The sequence below is a fragment of the Parasteatoda tepidariorum genome, chromosome 9, assembly GCF_043381705.1.
Source record: "Parasteatoda tepidariorum isolate YZ-2023 chromosome 9, CAS_Ptep_4.0, whole genome shotgun sequence".
Classification (NCBI taxonomy): Eukaryota; Metazoa; Arthropoda; class Arachnida; order Araneae; family Theridiidae; genus Parasteatoda; species Parasteatoda tepidariorum.
Genome location: NC_092212.1, coordinates 8,885,836 through 8,905,286, shown reverse-complemented (window position 1 = coordinate 8,905,286; position 19,451 = coordinate 8,885,836). Strand labels below are relative to the sequence as shown.

The following is a 19,451-nucleotide window of genomic DNA, read 5'->3' as shown; positions in this document are numbered from 1 at the left end:
TGAGAGAAAATGTTGTCTCGCAACAGTAGGTACTTCCGAAGCAGGAAAGTAAACGGCGAGCATGTTCTCGAAGGCATGGATATTCAACAGCATTTTTCCAGATTTCTATGGGATCCTTTTTAGCGTTAAAAAGGGATTTGATGATACTATCTTCCCCTAAATCAATTAACTCCATTTGTAGTTCTGCAGGAGCCTCGGATATATCTATTAAATGTGGTTCAAATGCCAGTTTCATAGCAGGAGTGTGCTCGTCAAAATCAGAAAATCTTTTAGTATACTCTTCTATTAAACAATCCAAGACACCTACATATTCATCTAATATTTTATTTTCACAGTTCTGGTCATTTAACATTTTAGCTAGCTCCGGGAAGTGTTGTGCAGATATTTCCGATCGACAAAGCAATGTTTTGAAAAATGATACTTTTTTTCTAAACGCTTGGATCTTTTGCCACATTTCATAAATATACCTCGTTTCACCTTGCAGGCAAATATTTAAATTGTTTTGTTTTGTCATCATATCAGACAAAAATGCAAGGTTTCTGAGAAAAACTTCATCTGATAGATCACATTGTTTTCCTTGTTCTTGATAAAAGTTTAAAATTTGTCGTTGTAAAGACAAAACTTTTATCAAAACCTGACCTGTTGATAGCCAGCGAACCTTGCAGTAGTATGGTAGGTCAACACTATACGTTTCCTCATCTAAAGAGAGCATCTGCCGAAATTCACGATGACTCATTGCATTTACGCGAATATAGTTGACAATGGCAATGGTTCTATCCAGAGTGTCTTGCAAAATGGTAGATTTTGCGCAAAGATTTTGCTGATGCAAAATGCAGTGAAATGATATCAATTTTTTCAAGTTTAATTTTTCTTTTTTTAACAAAGCAACGAATCCTTCTTTTTTGCCTCTCATGGAAGGTGCGCCATCGGTGCAGACACTGACTAAATTACTGACATTCAATTGTAATTTATTACATACTTCTTTGAAGTTTTCGAAAATATCGGCTCCGTGAGTTCTTCCAGTTAGTGTACCCAACGTAAGTAGTTCTTCGTAACATTGAAAATCTTTAGTTATAGCACGAATAAAATATGAAACTTGTGCCGAATCTGTTTTATCAGTGTTTTCATCTAAAGCAATTGAAAAATAAACATCTTCATTTTGTATAATTGTATGAAGTTGCTCTGTTACATTTTGCGCTAATTCGTGCTGTTGATCTGTTACAGTTCTTCTTGAAAGAGGTAATTGTATGTATTTGTCAACATTTCTTGGATCTAACATACTCACTGCTTCAACAATACATTCTTTAATTATTTCAATGTCACTAAATGGTTTGCCCCTTTTTCCAAGTATATGTGCTATTTTATACGTAACAGCAACTGCAGCGGAATTTTGATTTACAAAGGCACTAAAAGATGCCTGCTGATGATGCTTCTCATTTTTCAACTTTTGAAGTGCAGCTCTTCGTGATTCATCTTCTAAAGCGAAATATTTATGTTCTTTATGAGTCAAATAGTGTTTATTTGCATTCGCTTTTTTTAAAGTATTTAAAACTGTATTGCACAACAAACACATCTTTTTATCTTTCTCAGCAGTAAAGAAAAAATCTAACTCCCATTCTACATTAAATGTTCTGTTTTCATCACCTAATTTTCTTCTCTTACTATTTGACATGATGGATAAAAAAAACGAATATCAAATAATATCTTTAAGAACTGTTATAAGCCGTGTAACTGTTATAAGCACGCACTGGGGCAACAGGGAAGATCGCAACAGGGAAGCGTTGAGAGATGCGAGTCAGAGAAGCCAAAGCAAGGTATGACACTCAAATGGGAGATCTGAAACCAACGAATTTTGTAAATAGTATTTTGTAATTTTAATTTATTTTCAAATAAATATTACGTAGAACATTATTCGTTTCTTTTAGATATGTAAATTACATAAACATTGTGGAATTTTCAGTAAAGGAATTTGTGGAATTTTCAGTCTTTGGCGGAATTTTTCGCGCAACTGTCATGGCGTTGATGTACAATAGTTGTTTTTTGAAACGAACTCTACCATTTTTTACTAGGTGGCAAAGGGCCGCACAAGAACCTCGCCTAGGCCGCAGGTTCCCCACCTATGGTATAGGAGGTATTACACTGTGATCATACTGCTTCAACTTTTCTCCTGTTTTAGGTCTTCATGTTTTATACTGAGGAAACAATTTAAAATATCTTGCTCGGATGTTTTAATTTATGCTTTTTTGATTATTTGCTTTGATAACAATTATATCAAAGTATTACGCACGCGTATTTCTTAAATTAAGAGTAAGAAGATTAGTGTAAGAAACACAAAAAAGACAAACCCAGACGGTGTTACTAAAAGGTTGATTATTTCTAAGGTATAAAGCAATTGGAGATAGCAAATAGTCAGTTATTTTTTCTTTGCTTCTTAGAAATCGATTTTTTTTTCACTTTAAAATAAAAGTGTTTCTGTGATAATATAATAGGTAAAATTCTTTAGATTAACAGCAAAATCGTTCACCGTTAACCCTTTCGCGCCGACTGTCACAAATACGTGCCAGCATAAATCCGTATCAACCAGGGTAAAAAGATAAAACTGGTAATCAAAGTAATTCTTTAGCAGTTTATTTGTGGGCGGAGTTATAATTGTTTGATTTATTTAGTTCACCATGACTTTGTTCAAAATAAAACTATTTAGTTATACTTTGAATTAACATTGATTATATATATGATTAAACTAACAATAATTAAAGTAAAAGCAAAGTAAGTCTGTCAAATTAGAAACGACTACATTTAAGTTACCGTTTTTTATTTAATTACGTCCTGATTTTGTACGAATGCTTTTCTGAATCACCCGTCCCCAAGGGGTTAAATGAATGATTAAAATTATGAGAATTGGACAACGACTTCTTTCTAAAAATACTATTAACTCAAATTTTTTAATTGTAGTTCAATAGTAGTTGCAGACGTAGGTAATGGAGGGATTTAGGGGGTTCAAACACCCGCAATCGTAAAAAGGTTTAAGAATTCAAACGCGATTTTCCGAAAATCGTGTCTATTTGGTTGGACTTTAGATTTGCAGAAAAACTGCAGGAACGATTTTGATGCATCTTTGAAAATTTGTAGAGAATTGATATAACTATATTTGGAACCAATGAAAATCAAATATTTTCCAAGATTTTAATATATTTATGCACGTTTAAATGCGATTTTGTTGACCTTTGTTTTTTTTTTTCTTCTTTATGTTAATTTGTTTTTCTTTTTTTCTTTATGATTCTTTTCTTATGTTGATTTGTAATTATTTGGGGTAGGAAAAATGTAAAATGTAGATGAAAATTAACGAAATAAAACCACGATGTCATTTTATAACTTAACCTATTATTTCACAAAAATAGAAAATATTAAAACTAAGAATTAAATCGGACCTTTACACCAGAAACTTGCCTTAATAAGGTTAATTCTAGATTTGCTATTGAACCTGTTTCAGAAAATTTATTTAATTAAGAACACTTAATCAACAGAGCCGCTTTGAATTTCCAGCCATATTAACAAAAGTCATATTATTATTAAGCCATATTATTAAGTCTCTTTAAGATCCTATTAGCTTTGAAAATCACTGGGGCTGTAACCAAATTGCTTGTCAGTGCGACCTTGGCTGCAACGAGCAAACTAAGCACGCTTTAAAATTTAGACTTAAGGAATACGATTGATGCAAGAACAAGATAGAAAGAACCAGCATATGCAGTATTTCCGTTATCAGGAATTCGAGAAATCTTTTATTGCTTCGCATTGTTGGAATTTCGGGCATAAATTCATCTTTGACAATGCTAAATTAATTTACACCCAAATTACATCAACTCATCTTGACTCCCTGGAATCTTGTTTTATTCATTTGAATGCTAATTCCCAGGAAAACGACATTAGTTTCCTCCCCCCTAACTCTCCATACCGAATGGAAATGCATTTTAACATGATTTAATATCGGCCACTGTGATTTTTATTTTCTCTTTTTCATTTTTATCTTTCTAGGCTTCTGTAGTTTTTCGTGTATTGATTCTCACTTTCATTTTTCCATTTTTAGTTGGTAACTTTATTTCACATTTATTTTAACTTAGTTTAAATCATTTTTGTGTCGTTACATTCACATCCGACAAGTCTTGAAAATGGGAGACTATTTTTCGAGGAGCTTTCAACCTGTCGACATTTCTTATTTGATCATTACTGAAGTCAATAAAGTTTTCAGGTAATATCGTAACTGAATGGAAGTTATGGCAAGCATATTTTGTCCTGGTGGTCAATTGGTAGGTTTCTGTAATCATCCTGGCTCTGTCATTCATAAAACCTAATATATAATAGTTTCTTAAAAATAGGTTAGTTATGTCATTATTAATACATCAAAAGGAAAAATATATAATTTGAATACTTATCTACCAGTATAAAACTATAAAAAGTTAATAATTTTTTTAATAAACTACCTGTATCATGAAAAAATACAATTCTTTAACGTTGCTAAAGACTTTTGAGCAACTTATTAAGATACACGGTACTAAGCGCGGGTTTTTCGTGAGATTAATTTCCTCTGTTGGAGAGGTGAATAAATTATACTAGGAGGCTCCGCCTCCTGCTCGCTAACGCTCGCCAACCCCCGAGAGTTGCTACGCAATCCTATGTGGTTCACGCCGTGAACCATGGCTCGCTGCGCTCGCTCGCCAATGAACACAATGTTCTAGCACAAAGACATAGTGTATTATCATCAAAGACATAGTATTTTATCATCAAAGACCTAGTATTGCACTTATGTAGAAGAATTCTATCAATGTTCTTATCGGCTTTTAAAAAAGTATATTAGCTATTTAGATTGTACATGGTGAAAAAATCAAAACATTAGCTGAATGAGAAACATATTAGCAAAATAAATTATCAAATATTGCAGTTACTCACCGAAATTCAACTAAATGTGTATAATAAATTAGTTAATGCTAGAAATTCTGAAAGTTTTAGAAAAAAATTTTATTATTTAAAAATATAAACTTTAAACCCTAACTTTTCCTTGTGAGATAATAACCCTGAAAAAGTACAAAAAAGTTCAATACAAACACTTAGACGTTTTTTAGACGTTTAGGTAGCTCCTAGTAGAAAAATATCAATTTAACAGCGGCCTTTTAAAGCATTCTCACTTCAATTAATTAATTAATTCCTAATTGAGTTTATATTAAATATTATCATGTTTTTAGGCATGAATCTGATTTGAGCAACCTGATAATGCTCACTCTGGTTATTGCTTCCGTTTTTAAAAGCGCTATATGATGAGCCACCTCAAAAATAGATTTTCCATGTGACATTTTCAGCAGCAACCATTGGTCGATTTTCTAACGTTGCCATTCGGGTAGTTGTAATGAGGCTTTTTTTGCTGCCGTGTAAGAGAAATATACATATAGATTTTTTATGTTGTTATTGGTATCTTTAAAACATACTAAAAAGTCTAGAAACATGTGGCCTTATCATCCCTGTTGTGAGGGAAGGGGGCATTTTTATTAAAAAGTAAATTAATGGCTTTTATTAAAAAGTAAATTAATGGCTGATTTCATTATTCACATTTAACTTGGTTAAGCAGATCATTGAAACATAATATATTTATTCCAAAATGTTTCATAAATGTTGCTTAGGTTAGTTTTTCTTTCCAAGTACAGTTTTTTTTTTTTTTTCAGAACCAGGTAATCGTAAACTCCTGAAGGATAAACGAAATGTTCTTACATAAAGCAAAATTAAATTTGTATTTTGAAACCAAAATGTTCTGTGGAAACTATTGATGTTTAAGGAAAAATAAACAATAATGAATGAAAATCAATCACTGTTTTTCACAAGAGGAAAGAGAGGTAAACTAGTTTTTCAAAAAACTTTATTTATCAAATAATTTAACTTAATTTATGCTTACAATTTTACATTTACATTTTGCATTTACATGATCATTTTTTATATCCTAAGAATTCTTTATTTTACCAGTTTTAGTTTATAATTTTTCGATCAAAATTGTTGTCAAAATTCTTTTTTCGAAAAATTATATGTTATAACATTATGTGCTTATGTATACTTCCTGCATATTCTGATGTTTAAAGTAATATGATTCAGAAAAGTATGGAACAAAAATTCGGTACTTATGTCTTAACGCCACCGCAGCTGCAGATTTTACGGTTTTTAAGTGCCGCCAATCTACACTTAAAATTTTTGTGACGAATCATAAAATAAAACACTTTATTCCAAATGAAATAACATTTCCACAACGCACGTTTACTAAGATAAAGTTTCATGCTATGAGAATTAGAACATTTTCGTTTTTTCGGTAAAATATTTCGCTCCTGAAAAAATAAAATTGCATCTTGTTTTGTTTTCGGCAAATCCCAAAGATTTTCGCAGCGCTAAAAAATGGCGTCAAAAAAAGAATTGTTTTTTTTGTTTTTTTTTTTTTTTTTNTTTTTTTTTAAATTTTCGTAAGCACTCTTTATTTTAAGTTTCTTAGTTTCTAAATAATGATATTTATTGAAACTTAAAATTTTTTGATATAAATTGTTGTCAAAAAACTTTGTTTACAAAATTAAATTATATAAAATTATAAGGCTTTATGTCCTACTTTTTGTTCATTTTAATTTTTTAAGTAATATGATTCTTACAATCAGAAATGTAAAGTTTAAATGGGCCTTTCATTTTATATCATTAAATTTAGTAAAACTATTTCTTATGCATTAGGTTTTAACTCTGATAAGAATATACCTATCTTTTTCTGTTTATTTACAAATATTTTTCCGATGTGTTTTGGATGTTTTTTCACTTAAAAAAAAAGATATTAAATTTTGTTCTCGTTTGCATTAGAAAGAATATCAAACATTTTTCATTTTTAAATTTAATCAGCCACAATAAAGAAGGAACGTTACAATGTGACACGCTACATTAAAGACGTCTGCAGAGTAACTGAATGACTGTTCATATAGAAATCACAGGTGTTCGTCTCATACAACAACGCCCCCTATAGTTCGTTGCTATCGCGAATTACGCCAATATAATGTAAAGATACGTAGCATTTAAACATCTAAAATAAATGCGAGCATGCGCAGTTCCTTCAAATCTTATGTACTGGACTGTACGGTAGCTAACGTAACAGTGCGAAAACTTTCTAGTATTACAGTCGAACCCCGCTATAGTGAACCTGGGATATAGTGAACACTCGGATGTAGTGAACTTTTTTAGCGGTCCCGTCCGTATTCCTATTTAAATAATGTTATTTTTAACGCTTATAGTGAACAGCTTAGAACTTGGAAACTCGGTTATAGTGGACTCAAATTTCATTTCTTTAAATATCTTTTTCAGTCCTCCATCTTTAAACTTGTAGGTGTTGGGACTGAAAATGAATGCATTCCTATAAAATGTGTCATATTACTCTCCTTTATGCTTATCACTTTTAACTATACTGTAATAAATGTCAAACAGATCATTTATCTTATACTCCCCCCTCCCTGACAAGCCTCGCTTTATCTCTTTTCCCCAAGCTTGCTCTACAACTAGTTAACTTGGCCACCTGCTGAATTTTTGGAATTTTCTTATCTGTTCAAACCATATTCTTTACAAATCACCCCTTGACAATCAAGAAGGGGAACAATTTAACTCATTCTACAGCTGCTCTCTTCATATTCTTACATTATCTATTTGAGACAAGATTTTTATTTCAAAAGCAGTGAAAATGGCAAATTCTCTAAAGAGAAAAGCGTTTTCGATAGAGGACAAAGTTAAAATTGTAAAGCGTATTGATGATGGAACCAATCAATCGACACTGTGTAAGGAATTTTCCTTGTCAAAATCTACAGTTTCAAACATTTGGAAAAATCGAAGTGCAATTCTTGCGGCATACGACAAAAACATGGTTTCATCGAAAAAACTGCGTGGAGCTGAAAGAGAAAACGTAGAAGATGCTTTGTTAAGATGGTTCGAAATCTTGTTCAAAATGTAAAAATCTTGCATTCTTTGCACATTGTAGATAAGAAAATTGATGAACTCAATTTAAAATCAAATTGTGTTCAATCAAAAATCACAAATTTTTTTCATAAAAAGTGAAAATAAAACTAATATTTAGCGACGTAATTACTTTTTCCATCAATTTTTGCTTTATTATCTGTTAATTAGTTAATAATTTTTTAAATAACTTATGCAAAATTGCAAAGCCAATTTTCAATCATTCAACTGTCTTATGCAAAAAATATTCTTCAAAAAATTTGGATATAGTGAACCATCGGTTATAGTGGACACATTACTGAGTCCGCAGACGGTTCACTATAGCGGGGTTCGACTGTATTACCCTTAAAGTCTTCTGTCTTAATGCCATAGAAATTTCAATTAACAGTGCGAAATTTCAATTAATCTCCTATGTTAGTCTGGAAGACAGAGCAAATTCGATGTACTTTACCTTTTTACGTAGTCTACCTTTTAGTGTAAACAATACGTCAACACTAATTCAATAAATGTTACAAATCACTGAAAATATAAATCTAATTGCTTTAACCCTTTGACGGTTAGGGAAATGAGCAGTTTTCGTTTCATTAATTCGCGCAGTATTACGAGCAAAAAGTAGTCGAAAGTGACAGCTGTTTTCCACCTCCGTTCTTCCGAAAATGCCACCCTTCTCTGGCAATGCCAACTGCTCCGCTTTCTGGAATTGTTATAATAAAGTGGTAGCAAGTTATGTAGTAAAATTCGATGGAGAAGGACAGTTACGCCAACTTTTTAATAGAGTAACCAGTAGATTGTTGCTATGACGTTGCATTTTTTATGATACTTATAATTTTTGATATTTAATGGTGAAAAAAGTGCTTAAAAGGAAAAATACTAAACTGAAAGTAACTTGAATTTTGCTATCACTAGGAAATACTATTTTACAAAGCGGAGCAAGTTGGCATCTCTAGCGATGCTGTAGATAGCTTGCCTCACGCGTTTTAAAAATATTTGTAGTACACAAATAATAGTTTTTACATACTTTAAAATAATAAATGACAATTATTAATAGTTAATTATAAATGATTATAATCAATTCGATAAACAATAGTTAATTATAAATATAAGACAAATATTAAATTGAAAAGACTAAATAAATACAACTAATGTAAAATTTATGAAGCATTTAAATGCAGTAATTACCTAAACACTCTGAACAAAGTCTTCATCAGTATCAAAACTTGATAAGCTTTCTGTATTAAGGCTCCTATAGGGGCTCTATTCTGTATCACAATCATAATAATCATCATAATTATCTAACTTTAACTTTTCAGCCATTTTACTTCACAAACACTCTAAAAAACGCGCCAAAATAAGCATAAAAAGAACAAGGTAAAAAAATAAATTCCCCCTTCATTATGAAAAGGAATTCTTGGAACCCGTTCTGCCATCTGTATGCAGAAAAACTAACTATGTTTCGCGAGTAGGATTAGTTTTTAACATAGTCAATGCAGAATAATAATGGCGAACGAGCTCAGCACGTCAGCGCGCACAGGGGAAAAATTTCACTACGCGAGTAGTGCTCGTCACTAATCATTACGGTCGAAATCTTGCTCCCGAGTGGAACTCGTTTGAACACATTATGAGGCACGATTCGATTGCGAGCTGAACTCGTTCATAACCGTCAAAGGGTTAAAACGTTTAGCGACAGCTACTTTTTAAACAACTGAAAGTTGAAGTAAGTTACTTTACATAAAAAATACTGTCCAAGGCAATACATTCTTATTTGCTTACTGACTAAAAATTTGCTGTCTTGGAAGCTAATTTACACTCCAACGGCCTTAAAAGACTCGCTTTCTTTTTTGGAGATTTTTCCCTTGGTTGTAATTATAATGCCAGCTTTTATTTCGTTTAAAATTTGTTACCTAAATTTAAAGAAAAATAAATTCAAATATTATGATTTTCCTTGTTTAGCAAAACACCATGCAGCTGTCATAAAAAGCCACATAATTGGAGAATCTTATCCTGGATTGAGTTGATTGGGATTGGATTGCATTTCCTCCTTTTTACACTAACTACCTGCAAATTTTTAAAATGCAAGTAGTCGCCTTATAATAAATATAGTATTATTGAACACAGCGTAATAAGAGGTGCTTGATGCTTGATATTAGTAGGAACTATATAATATTATAACATACAATAAAGAAGAGGGGTAGGAGCGGCCTCCAGCGTAAAAAGAGAGATTTTAGAATATGATTTAAATTTATATTTATTATTCAAAGTGGTAGTTAATTTTAACAAGTATATTTGTTTAATTGATTAGCAACTGGAATCAATTTTTTTGTTACTTTCAATTTTCTGTTGCTTGAAGTTTTTGATTCGAGATATCAATGTCTCTGATTTCGAATCATCGGTTTTCCATTGAAAGCTACAGTTTTTATGTAGCTCAATAGCGTTGTCCCAACCAAAAATTTCTTTAAATCCACTCCAGTGAAGACTAAGTATCCTCACTTCTCTACCTCGTAGGGAGTGTATTAAGAATGGAATAATATATTTTTATTTTATCATGCTTTACGATAATGTCATATATTTTTTGTCTTATTTACAGATTTGTAATCCCTAAATGTATGATTTAGTACTTGTATACATGTAGTACAAAAAACTGTTTCCCAATGTCATGTATAATTCTTATACAAGTCCGTAGCACAAGGCAGATTCAAGCAAAATTTTTGGATTGTATTTCGGTGGGGAAAAAATTTGGAATGTCTTTAAAACTTTTGGTGGTAGTTTGAAAAGGTTGTCAATACCATTATTAATAAGTATGCAAAATTTTATTCTTTTGCATTGATACTTTTGATGGATCTATTTGAACTTCGGTCTTTTGGAGAAAGTTTTGATTTGAAATTCTGAGATTTTTTACAAATATCCTTTTGAATAAAAGGTACCATTTGTTTTGCACTTCTGCAAGGTAAACATTTTTTTAAAATTTAAATTTTTTTTTCTAAATTTTAATATTTTTAGTCAATTTTTGGCTCTTTGACAATGAGGTGATAAGCTGAACATTTGTTCCTTATCAATTATTTGTTTCGAACATTTCTTCTGCTCATAGTAATCTCCTGTAGAAATTTGATAACTTCAATCTTTTTTAAACAATTTATTTACCTCACTGACTACTATGAACATGAGGAATGGGCCATGTTTGGCCTATGTACCTAGCTCCATTTGCTAAGTGAAGAGAGGTGATGTGTTAGCGTTTACACAAACTCGGTGCTATATCGACTATTCTTTTTGTTACTTTCCACTTAAGCTTTAAAAATGAAAAAAAATTAGCAATACTGAACTTCAATGTGGTCAACATAGTGGTAATAAACAGTGGTAAACAGAGCTATTTTCGTTAACCCTTTCGCGCCGACTGTCATAAATACGTGACAGCATAAAGCCGTATCAACCAGGGTAAAAAGATAAAACTGGTAATCAAAGTAATTCGTTAGCAGTTTATTTGTGGGCCGAGTTATAATTGTTTGATTTATTTAATTCACCATTACTTTGTTCAAAATAAACTATTTAGTTATACTTTGAACTAACATTGATTATATATATGATTAAACTAACAATAATTAAAGTAAAAGCAAAGTAAGTCTGCCAAATTAGCAACGACTACATTTAAGTTACCGTTTTTTATTTAATTCTGATTCTGATTTTATACGAGTGCTTTTCTGAATCACCCGTCCCCAAAGGGTTAAAGTATTAAAATTCAATTATTTTCTATGATGATTCAATCAACAAAAAATGACTGCTTCAATTGAGGGATATAATTTATGAAAGGGAAAGTTTTTCTTCTAAAATTAATAAATGCATGAAAAAATAACTAACAAAAAACTGAAGTTTTTTTTTTAATTTTTCTTTTTTAAGCATTAAATAAAAAAAATAATAGTTTAAAATAAGAAGCGTTTTAATTTAAACTATTTTTTTTTTTCATTTATGTGTCAAAAAAATAAATCTACATACATAAAATATTAGATTATAAAAATGATTAAATTTAATCTTTAGTTATGTTATTTTTATAAATATTAAATTGTAATAAATGATTTTTTTCGTGTAACTAACAGCAATAAGACTTAAAAATTTCCATTTATTAGCCATGCCACATAGGTTACAATGAATACTTTGCATAATCCAAGATGGCAGATAGTTACTACTCATAGGAGGGTTCGTTCATTCGTTGTTTTAGAACTGGGCATCTGAGGTCGAAACGACCCTTATCCCATTCATCATGAAATATCCCAAAGGGACATACATAGGAATGTTACTCATAGGAGGGTGGAAAATGCCATCTCTTCTTATACTCTTAACTCTATGGGTTAAACCATCACCTCCTACATCAAAAAGCCTCCACGCGGTCTTTTATAAGTAGTCAGCGCAGACTATTTAAAAAGTGAACCAGTTGTGCGCATGAACTCAAAACCTTTTATAAAAGTTCGTTCGTTCGTTGTAGTAGAACTGGGCGTCTGAGGCCTTACCGCCTTTTCCCCATTCATCCTGATATTAACTAAGAAACATACATGACAAAATTAAAGTTTGGGGAGCAAATTGACCACAGCCGGGGTTCGAACCCGCGTTCCCTCGCTCCAGGCGTAAGTTACTAGCACATCATCTTAGCCGTTGGACCACGCTTATACGTCATTTTATAAAATTGAGAGAAATTTATCATATATATTTGAGAATTGAATCTGTAGTGGTTGACAAACAAATAAGGCAAACCAATAATATTCATAAATAAAACAAATTTTTAGTCATATATTTGCTACCACTTTCTTGTTTTAACTAGATTTTCTAATAAGTGACTCGTTCGGTAAATGGATATTCTTCACAATGGTCTGATCGGACTACTCATAAAAACCGTGTGGAGGCTTTCAGTTATAGGAGGCATTGGTAAGACCCACTCACGGAGATCCAATTTGTCGTCAGCACAGCATATTTACCACAATCATACTTTCCGCTCAAAAAGTTGTGCAGAAAGCTTAAATTTGTTAAAGCTTCCAAAATTAACAAATAAATTGCCTATGCCTATGTGAAATGGTTATCTAGTATCGGCCCCGCCAGGGGCTCTAACTCATTCATCTCAATGGGAATGTAAATAAAATGTGCCTAGACACGTCTCAGGTGGAGAAGATAGTAGGTAGGCTGTGAAGGGGCGTGGCTATCCAGTAGCTGGCTCGTGATTGGCCGAACTTGAAAGGCTAACTCTCTGGGAGAAGGGAACGAAGAAGTTTCACAAGTTCTTCATCTTTCAAGAGTTCTTTCATTTCAGTAAAAAGTCGTAAAAATCGACTGACAGTATCAGTACATAGCTTTCTCGGGAAGGGTCTTTTTTCTTATTGGTGTTTTTCTGGGTCCAAGGGTGAAAGCCCTTTTATAGCAAGACGGAAAAGAGAAAAACCTGGTACGTAAAACATTTCATTCCAGCATTTTTTTCGAAAAAAATGAAATATCTGCAACTATCAAGATTTCTTTTATAATTCTGGCATATATATAAAACTGCTTCTTTTCCAAGATAAAGTAGATATTGTTGAAAAATTTAAAAAAAGAATAAGTAAACTCCTCCCCAAAACTAGCTATAACTGAAATGGTTTTACTACCAGCCTTTCCTCTTTTCCGTCTCGCTTTCACCCCTGTCTGGGTCTCGCACCGCAGCCTGTGACACAAGTCGCTGGTTCACAGATGGGTTTCGTACATTCGTACGATGCCGTACATTGGTACGAGAAGTGGAGTTGGGCACATTTCATGCATGCTGGTTCGGCAGAACAAGTTCGTTGAGAGTGTCCAAATTTTTGGCATCTGTAACATTGGATTTGGAAGCGTCCTCCGCGGAAACGCTCGACCTGTAAATTTTTATCAAGCACAGTCCTGATGTTGTAGATGTTCCTGTTGGCACTGGAATCTGATTGGATGATAAGGAAAAGTGGGAGGGGCTTAAGGCCCTGTCCGCTTCTCCTTTTAAATTGCACTATTTTCTCAGGGATGCTGGATGCTGGATATTGGGGTTATCTCGGCGTTTGGCGCGAAGCGCCACTAACCGATTCATCGATTCTGTTTTGTTGTATTCTGGGAGGTCCTATATATCTTTGAAGTTGTAGTATGTTGTAACAACAAGTCAAGTCCTTAAGGAGTAAATCTTTAGTTTTGAAGGGAAAATCATCTTTGGATTGGGGAGATCCCCTTGAGTAGAGTTGTATGATAAAGTTAATAGTATTTTGATAGTATGCAGTCTGAGCATAAAAAGGCGGTAATTGGGCTGAAATTCGAATTATCACTGATTATATCAATATCGAACAATTTATTGAAATCCGATGTGGTGCATGTCCTTGCGTCGCTGTAAAATTTTGTGGTCAATTTAGCTATAAAGCAATTGATATCATCAATGTTTAAGTCTTTTCTGAGCAATCTATTACTAATCGCCCTTGGGGCGCCAGTCATTGTGCGTAAAAATTTACCTTCAGTTGTAGATAGCTTCTTTTTTAGGTTGTTGCTTATGGTAGTGAGGGCTGGGCAAGCATACGTAAGAATTGGTCGAATCGCTTGTATATAGATAGTTCTTTTATTTGCTAGATCAATCTTTGAATTCTTATGCAGGAGGACTTTGAGCGCAAAAAACGCTCCTCTGGCTCTTTTGATTATGTCGTTTATGTGAGTACTCCAGCTCAAATTATATGAGATCGTGACGCCGAGGTATTTAACGTGTTTCACTGGTTTGATCTCAGTATTGAACAGATAGATATGGGGAGTATTTTGTTGTTTTTTCTTACTATTTATGATTAAGACTATTTTCTCAGGGAAAAGTCCAAGTTCTTTTAAATATTTTTCCAAATCAGGAATACTGGTGTCCACATCAAGCCCTCGCATAAGGGTTTTCAGTTCTGCGGAGAGTCCTCAGTAGAGTTGGTTACGGGAGGGTCCACCGATGCCGGGGCATCGGGTTCTTCCTCTCGCTCTATCGGTTCAGATTCGATAGGAGATGTAGGCTCTGAGTCAGGAGGGGAATCAGTAGGAGACTTTTTCTCCATCTTCCTCTTCTTTTCAGGTCTATCGGAGTCTAAATCAAGCTTGGTAACTATTTCCGAGGCATCTGCCTCTTCCATCGTTTTAGGCTCAGTTGGAGTTGAAGTTTCGGGGGCATTCACCTCCTCGGTCAGTTTAGTGTCCATGGTATTTTCGGTGGCGTGGCTTGGGCAGTCCCTTTGTCTTTGAAAGTTTGGAGAGCCTGAAGGCAGTATAGCTGATACCAGTAAGACTCACTTTCGTCATAGGAGTAGTGTCTGAGAGTCTGGTTAGTAATAGACCAATCGAAATCGTAGTTAGTTGATCTATCTATTTCATTTCGAATATCTCTCCAGGCATTTTCCTTGGTTGCTGGGGTGTCGTGGGTGGGGGTTGACTTGCGGCAGGGCTGGAAGACCTTCCCTCCACGACGAAATCTCTGCGTAGACATTGCGGACAAGAGCTTGGTTTTAAAACAACCGTACTCTAAGAAATCTCCAGGTAACAAATAAATTTGCCAATTGCAAACAGTATATGAAATTGAAGTAATTAAATACTGGTAGATTTTGCTAGTGAAATTTTAAGTTGCATTCATGAAATTTAAATGAAAATTGAAGCTCTCCTTTATTAAGAGACTATTGTCCATTAGATTTTATGGATAACAATGCAAGGAAATCACAATAGCCTGTTTGGAAATCTCTGAAGGAGAATTCGCAAAATGTACTGGATTTTCATAAGATTTTAACCTAGTGGACTTCCATTACATAATCGAATACTAAATTTTATTTATGTTGCTCGCCGTTTAACTTTAGATGATAAATACCGCATGCAAGCTGCTCGCACTTCGGAGTTAAGTGATGAAAAGAAAGTAGGCGTTACTGTTTAATGAAAGCTCGCCATTGATTGGGCAATTAAAAGTATGTGAAATGCATACATTAATATTTTGCTTTACATCAAAAATTACCCACAATTTTAACATAGGGCATGTGTCATTGTACTCTATTTCCCTCTATTTGTTGATGACTCCCTCCATGTCTTGCACATAGCTTTTAATTTATGAAGAAACTGTGTTTCGCTAAGTTGAAATAAATATTAATATTAAGTAGAATATTATTATTATTTTTTTTTTTTTGTAGAATGCGAGTCACCAAATTCGAATATGTATACTATTTCATTTTAAGACTATACCTCCTCCGGAAATTTAAAAAAAAAAAAAACGTTTCGTGTTGCAGATAACAGAGAAGAAAAGATTGCAATTCTTTAGTTAGTTATTGCTTTAATTTAATAAAAAAGATCTATGAAAAAAGTGAAATTTGATTTATTAAATTTTTTTATAAAAATATTCAGAGTTATAAACAGAGAATACCATCAAGATAAGACAATTATCATGAGTTGTGTCCTTTCCTTGCAAATTCTTTTATTTTTAGCATTTTTCACAGAACTGTGATTTTTCAATTATGTGGTTCTGTAAAAAAACAAATTTTTGAAAAAAAAAAACAAATCAGTACTACTGATTAATAATTCAGTTTTGCATGTTACACCCTTTTTAACAAAATTTCGTCGTGGACACAATGTAATATTTTGAAAAGCGTATTAACAACTTAGAATATAATAAGGTTAAATCGTTGCTCAATATTCTTTATTTACAACATTTTTAATTGTTAGATATTCGTTTATTACTATTTTTATAATTTCTAAAGCTTTTTAAAAAGCATCAGAAAAAGAGTTAAAAGCCTTTTAAAAAGCTTTTTAGCTTTTCTAAAAAGAAGAATAAAGAAGTTTATTGTTTACCTATTTAAATGTTTTTGCATACTAATTTTGGTAAATGTAGACCAAACAGTAACTGAGCAATAATATTTAAAAAAAAAGTAGTGCATTAAATTTTCCTTACTCCAAAACAATTTGTCATAAAATCCTATATTTTATAATTTAAAATGAAATTATAAGAAACTTTTTTTAAATATTATTGCTCGGTTACAGTTTGGTCTACATTTATCAGAATTAGTATGCAAAAACATTTAAATAGGTAAACAATAAACTTTTTTATTGCTCTTATTAGAAAAGATAAAAGTACGATTCACTTGAGAAGTTACAATCATTAGTCAAAATATGCAAAAAGGGGTTCCTTAGGGGTTCACATTTTTTACTTGGGACACATTCAAAAGATTGCGTCTATTTCTCATTGGCCGAAGGTCAAGTATCCAAATCATCCAAAACGAAAGTATGTTCCTTTAAGGAATGAAAAAAAAAACCTTTTTTTGACTTTTTTGGGACTGAAATTCCTTTTGCCTATAAGGAGTAATAAAAAGCATAAAAAGTTAAAAATATAAGTAAAAAACTAATTATTTGGAATGTACTAATAAGTTAAGAATATGTTAGACCTTCAAGCCATTGACTATGGGAAAATCCGACATTAGGTTATTAAGGCTTTCGTCTTTTTTCCACTTTTTTAAGGGGTAAGATTTCAAACAGATATTCTAATAATCGCCGAAAACCAATCGACACACTGAGAAGAGCGGTAATTTTTAAAAAGGGCCAGATAGACATTTTTCCAGTAACTATTGAATAGAACTTGGTTGTGGATGAATGTAACTACAGACAAAACAGATTCTATTTCGTTTCCACCTATGTACCTCCCTCAGATGAACTCACTCCAACATTAAACAATATACAATTTTATCTGCAGAAGTTCATAGCTTACCCATTTTTGATAAATGGAGACTTCAAGACTAAAAATTCATTCTGGAGTGGTATCGACGACAACAGAGCAGTGGAAGTGATGGAATTTATTAACTTCATAGACCTAGAAGTTGCAAATGACCTTAATTCACCGCCAACCTATGACTCTACTGGGGGCAGAAGCTGGATTGATCTAAAAATTTATTCTAGAGATCTTCAGATACATAATTGGCAAGTCGTTGACAGAAAAACACTTAGTGACCATCGATTAATCATTAAGGGGTTAACTTTTGAAAGATCAACAACTAAACCACTTAATAGAATTAGATATTCAGGTATAAATTTATTTGGTTTTTCTATTAAAATTAAGGCAACTATTAAGGAAAGCAAGAAACAAGAGCATTCAAAACACTGCAAATTTGTATAAATATCTTAAGGAACAACATCATTAGGATCTGTAGAAATGAAAGTAGGCAAGACATTTAAACAGAGTCTGAAGTGGCGGACATTAGAACCCTTCATACTTAGAAAAATTTTAAGTGCAAAAAGACGGAAATATCAAAGTGAAACAGATCGTAAACAAAGATAGATGAAAGGAGCGTAATATCAAGAAGAAAAAGCCAAATATAATAAAGAAATAACAAAACAGAAAAAGAAAAGACATTTCTATTTTGAAAACAAAACTACACAGGAATGTTTCGGACCAAGCTACGTCACTGCTAGACACTTTATACTTTATTCAAACGATAACATCTTATAGAAACAAAAATGAAGTGATGGTACATTTACAAACAACACAACTGAAACCATTAATGAAATATTGAAATATCATTTTAAATCAGTGCAGGACTCCCCATTACCGGAAGTAATTAGTTATAACTTAGGCCAACCTTTCACATTTACAGAAATTGAACAAATAGTCCTTAAGCTATAAAACGGCAAAGCTCCAATACATCCTACTGAAGTACAATCCATAAATTTTGACTAAAATTTACCAACTAAAAATGGAATTGAGATATTCACTGACGGTTCCAGGTTAATTTATAATGGCGAATACAAAATACGATGTGCGTTCGTAATGTATGTCGATGATCGTCTTGCAGAGTTTCGCAACTTCAGACTTACAGATTATTCAACAGTTTTCAAAGCAGAATTATACTTCAGTCCCTATACTGGATACACCAAAATAATATCAATAACGAAACAAACATCTATTCTGACTCCCACTCCAATGTTCAAGCCTTTAGCAGCACAAACACGAATGATTACCTAGCTCAAATGATTAAAAATACTTACAACAATATTACTCAATTCCACTGAACCACGAAGGATATGAGGGCAATGAGGAAGCTGACAGACAGATCAAAATGGTATGTCAAAAATCAACAATAGATCTATATGACGTATCATCAAAACAAACAACAAGAACAGAACTTATGAAGAATAACCTTTCAACATGGCAGCAAAGATGGGATAACAATAATACAAAGGGACGACACACTTAACAATTTATCCCAAAAGTCAGGTATCGACAAATCTACTCCAACTTCTATATCAATCAGTATCAGTGGAGCCCAGGGTAGTTATCGGTCAAAATTGTTCGGGAAGGACCCGAACTGTAAAGTTTGAAAGAGTTATGAAGATATCGAACACATAATTACTGTCTACCTAGTTTATGATGATTTAAGAATTATATTTTTCCCGAAAAAATTTCAACTTTGATACCATTAAAAGAAACTGGAACCAAAAGAAAA

At 32.6% G+C, this 19,451-nt stretch overlaps 1 protein-coding gene across 1 annotated transcript in view; it reads right to left on the bottom strand.

Moving 5' to 3' along the window:
• The window catches only part of LOC107437005 (general transcription factor II-I repeat domain-containing protein 2B-like), a 6,650-nt gene extending 4,978 nt beyond the window's left edge, over nucleotides 1-1,672 (bottom strand). Inside the window, exon 1 of the mRNA XM_043048399.1 lies at nucleotides 34-1,672. Coding sequence (XP_042904333.1) covers nucleotides 34-1,672 — 1,639 coding nt within the window. The remainder of the gene's footprint in view (nucleotides 1-33) is intronic.
• Nucleotides 1,673-19,451: the final 17,779 nt, after the last annotated feature.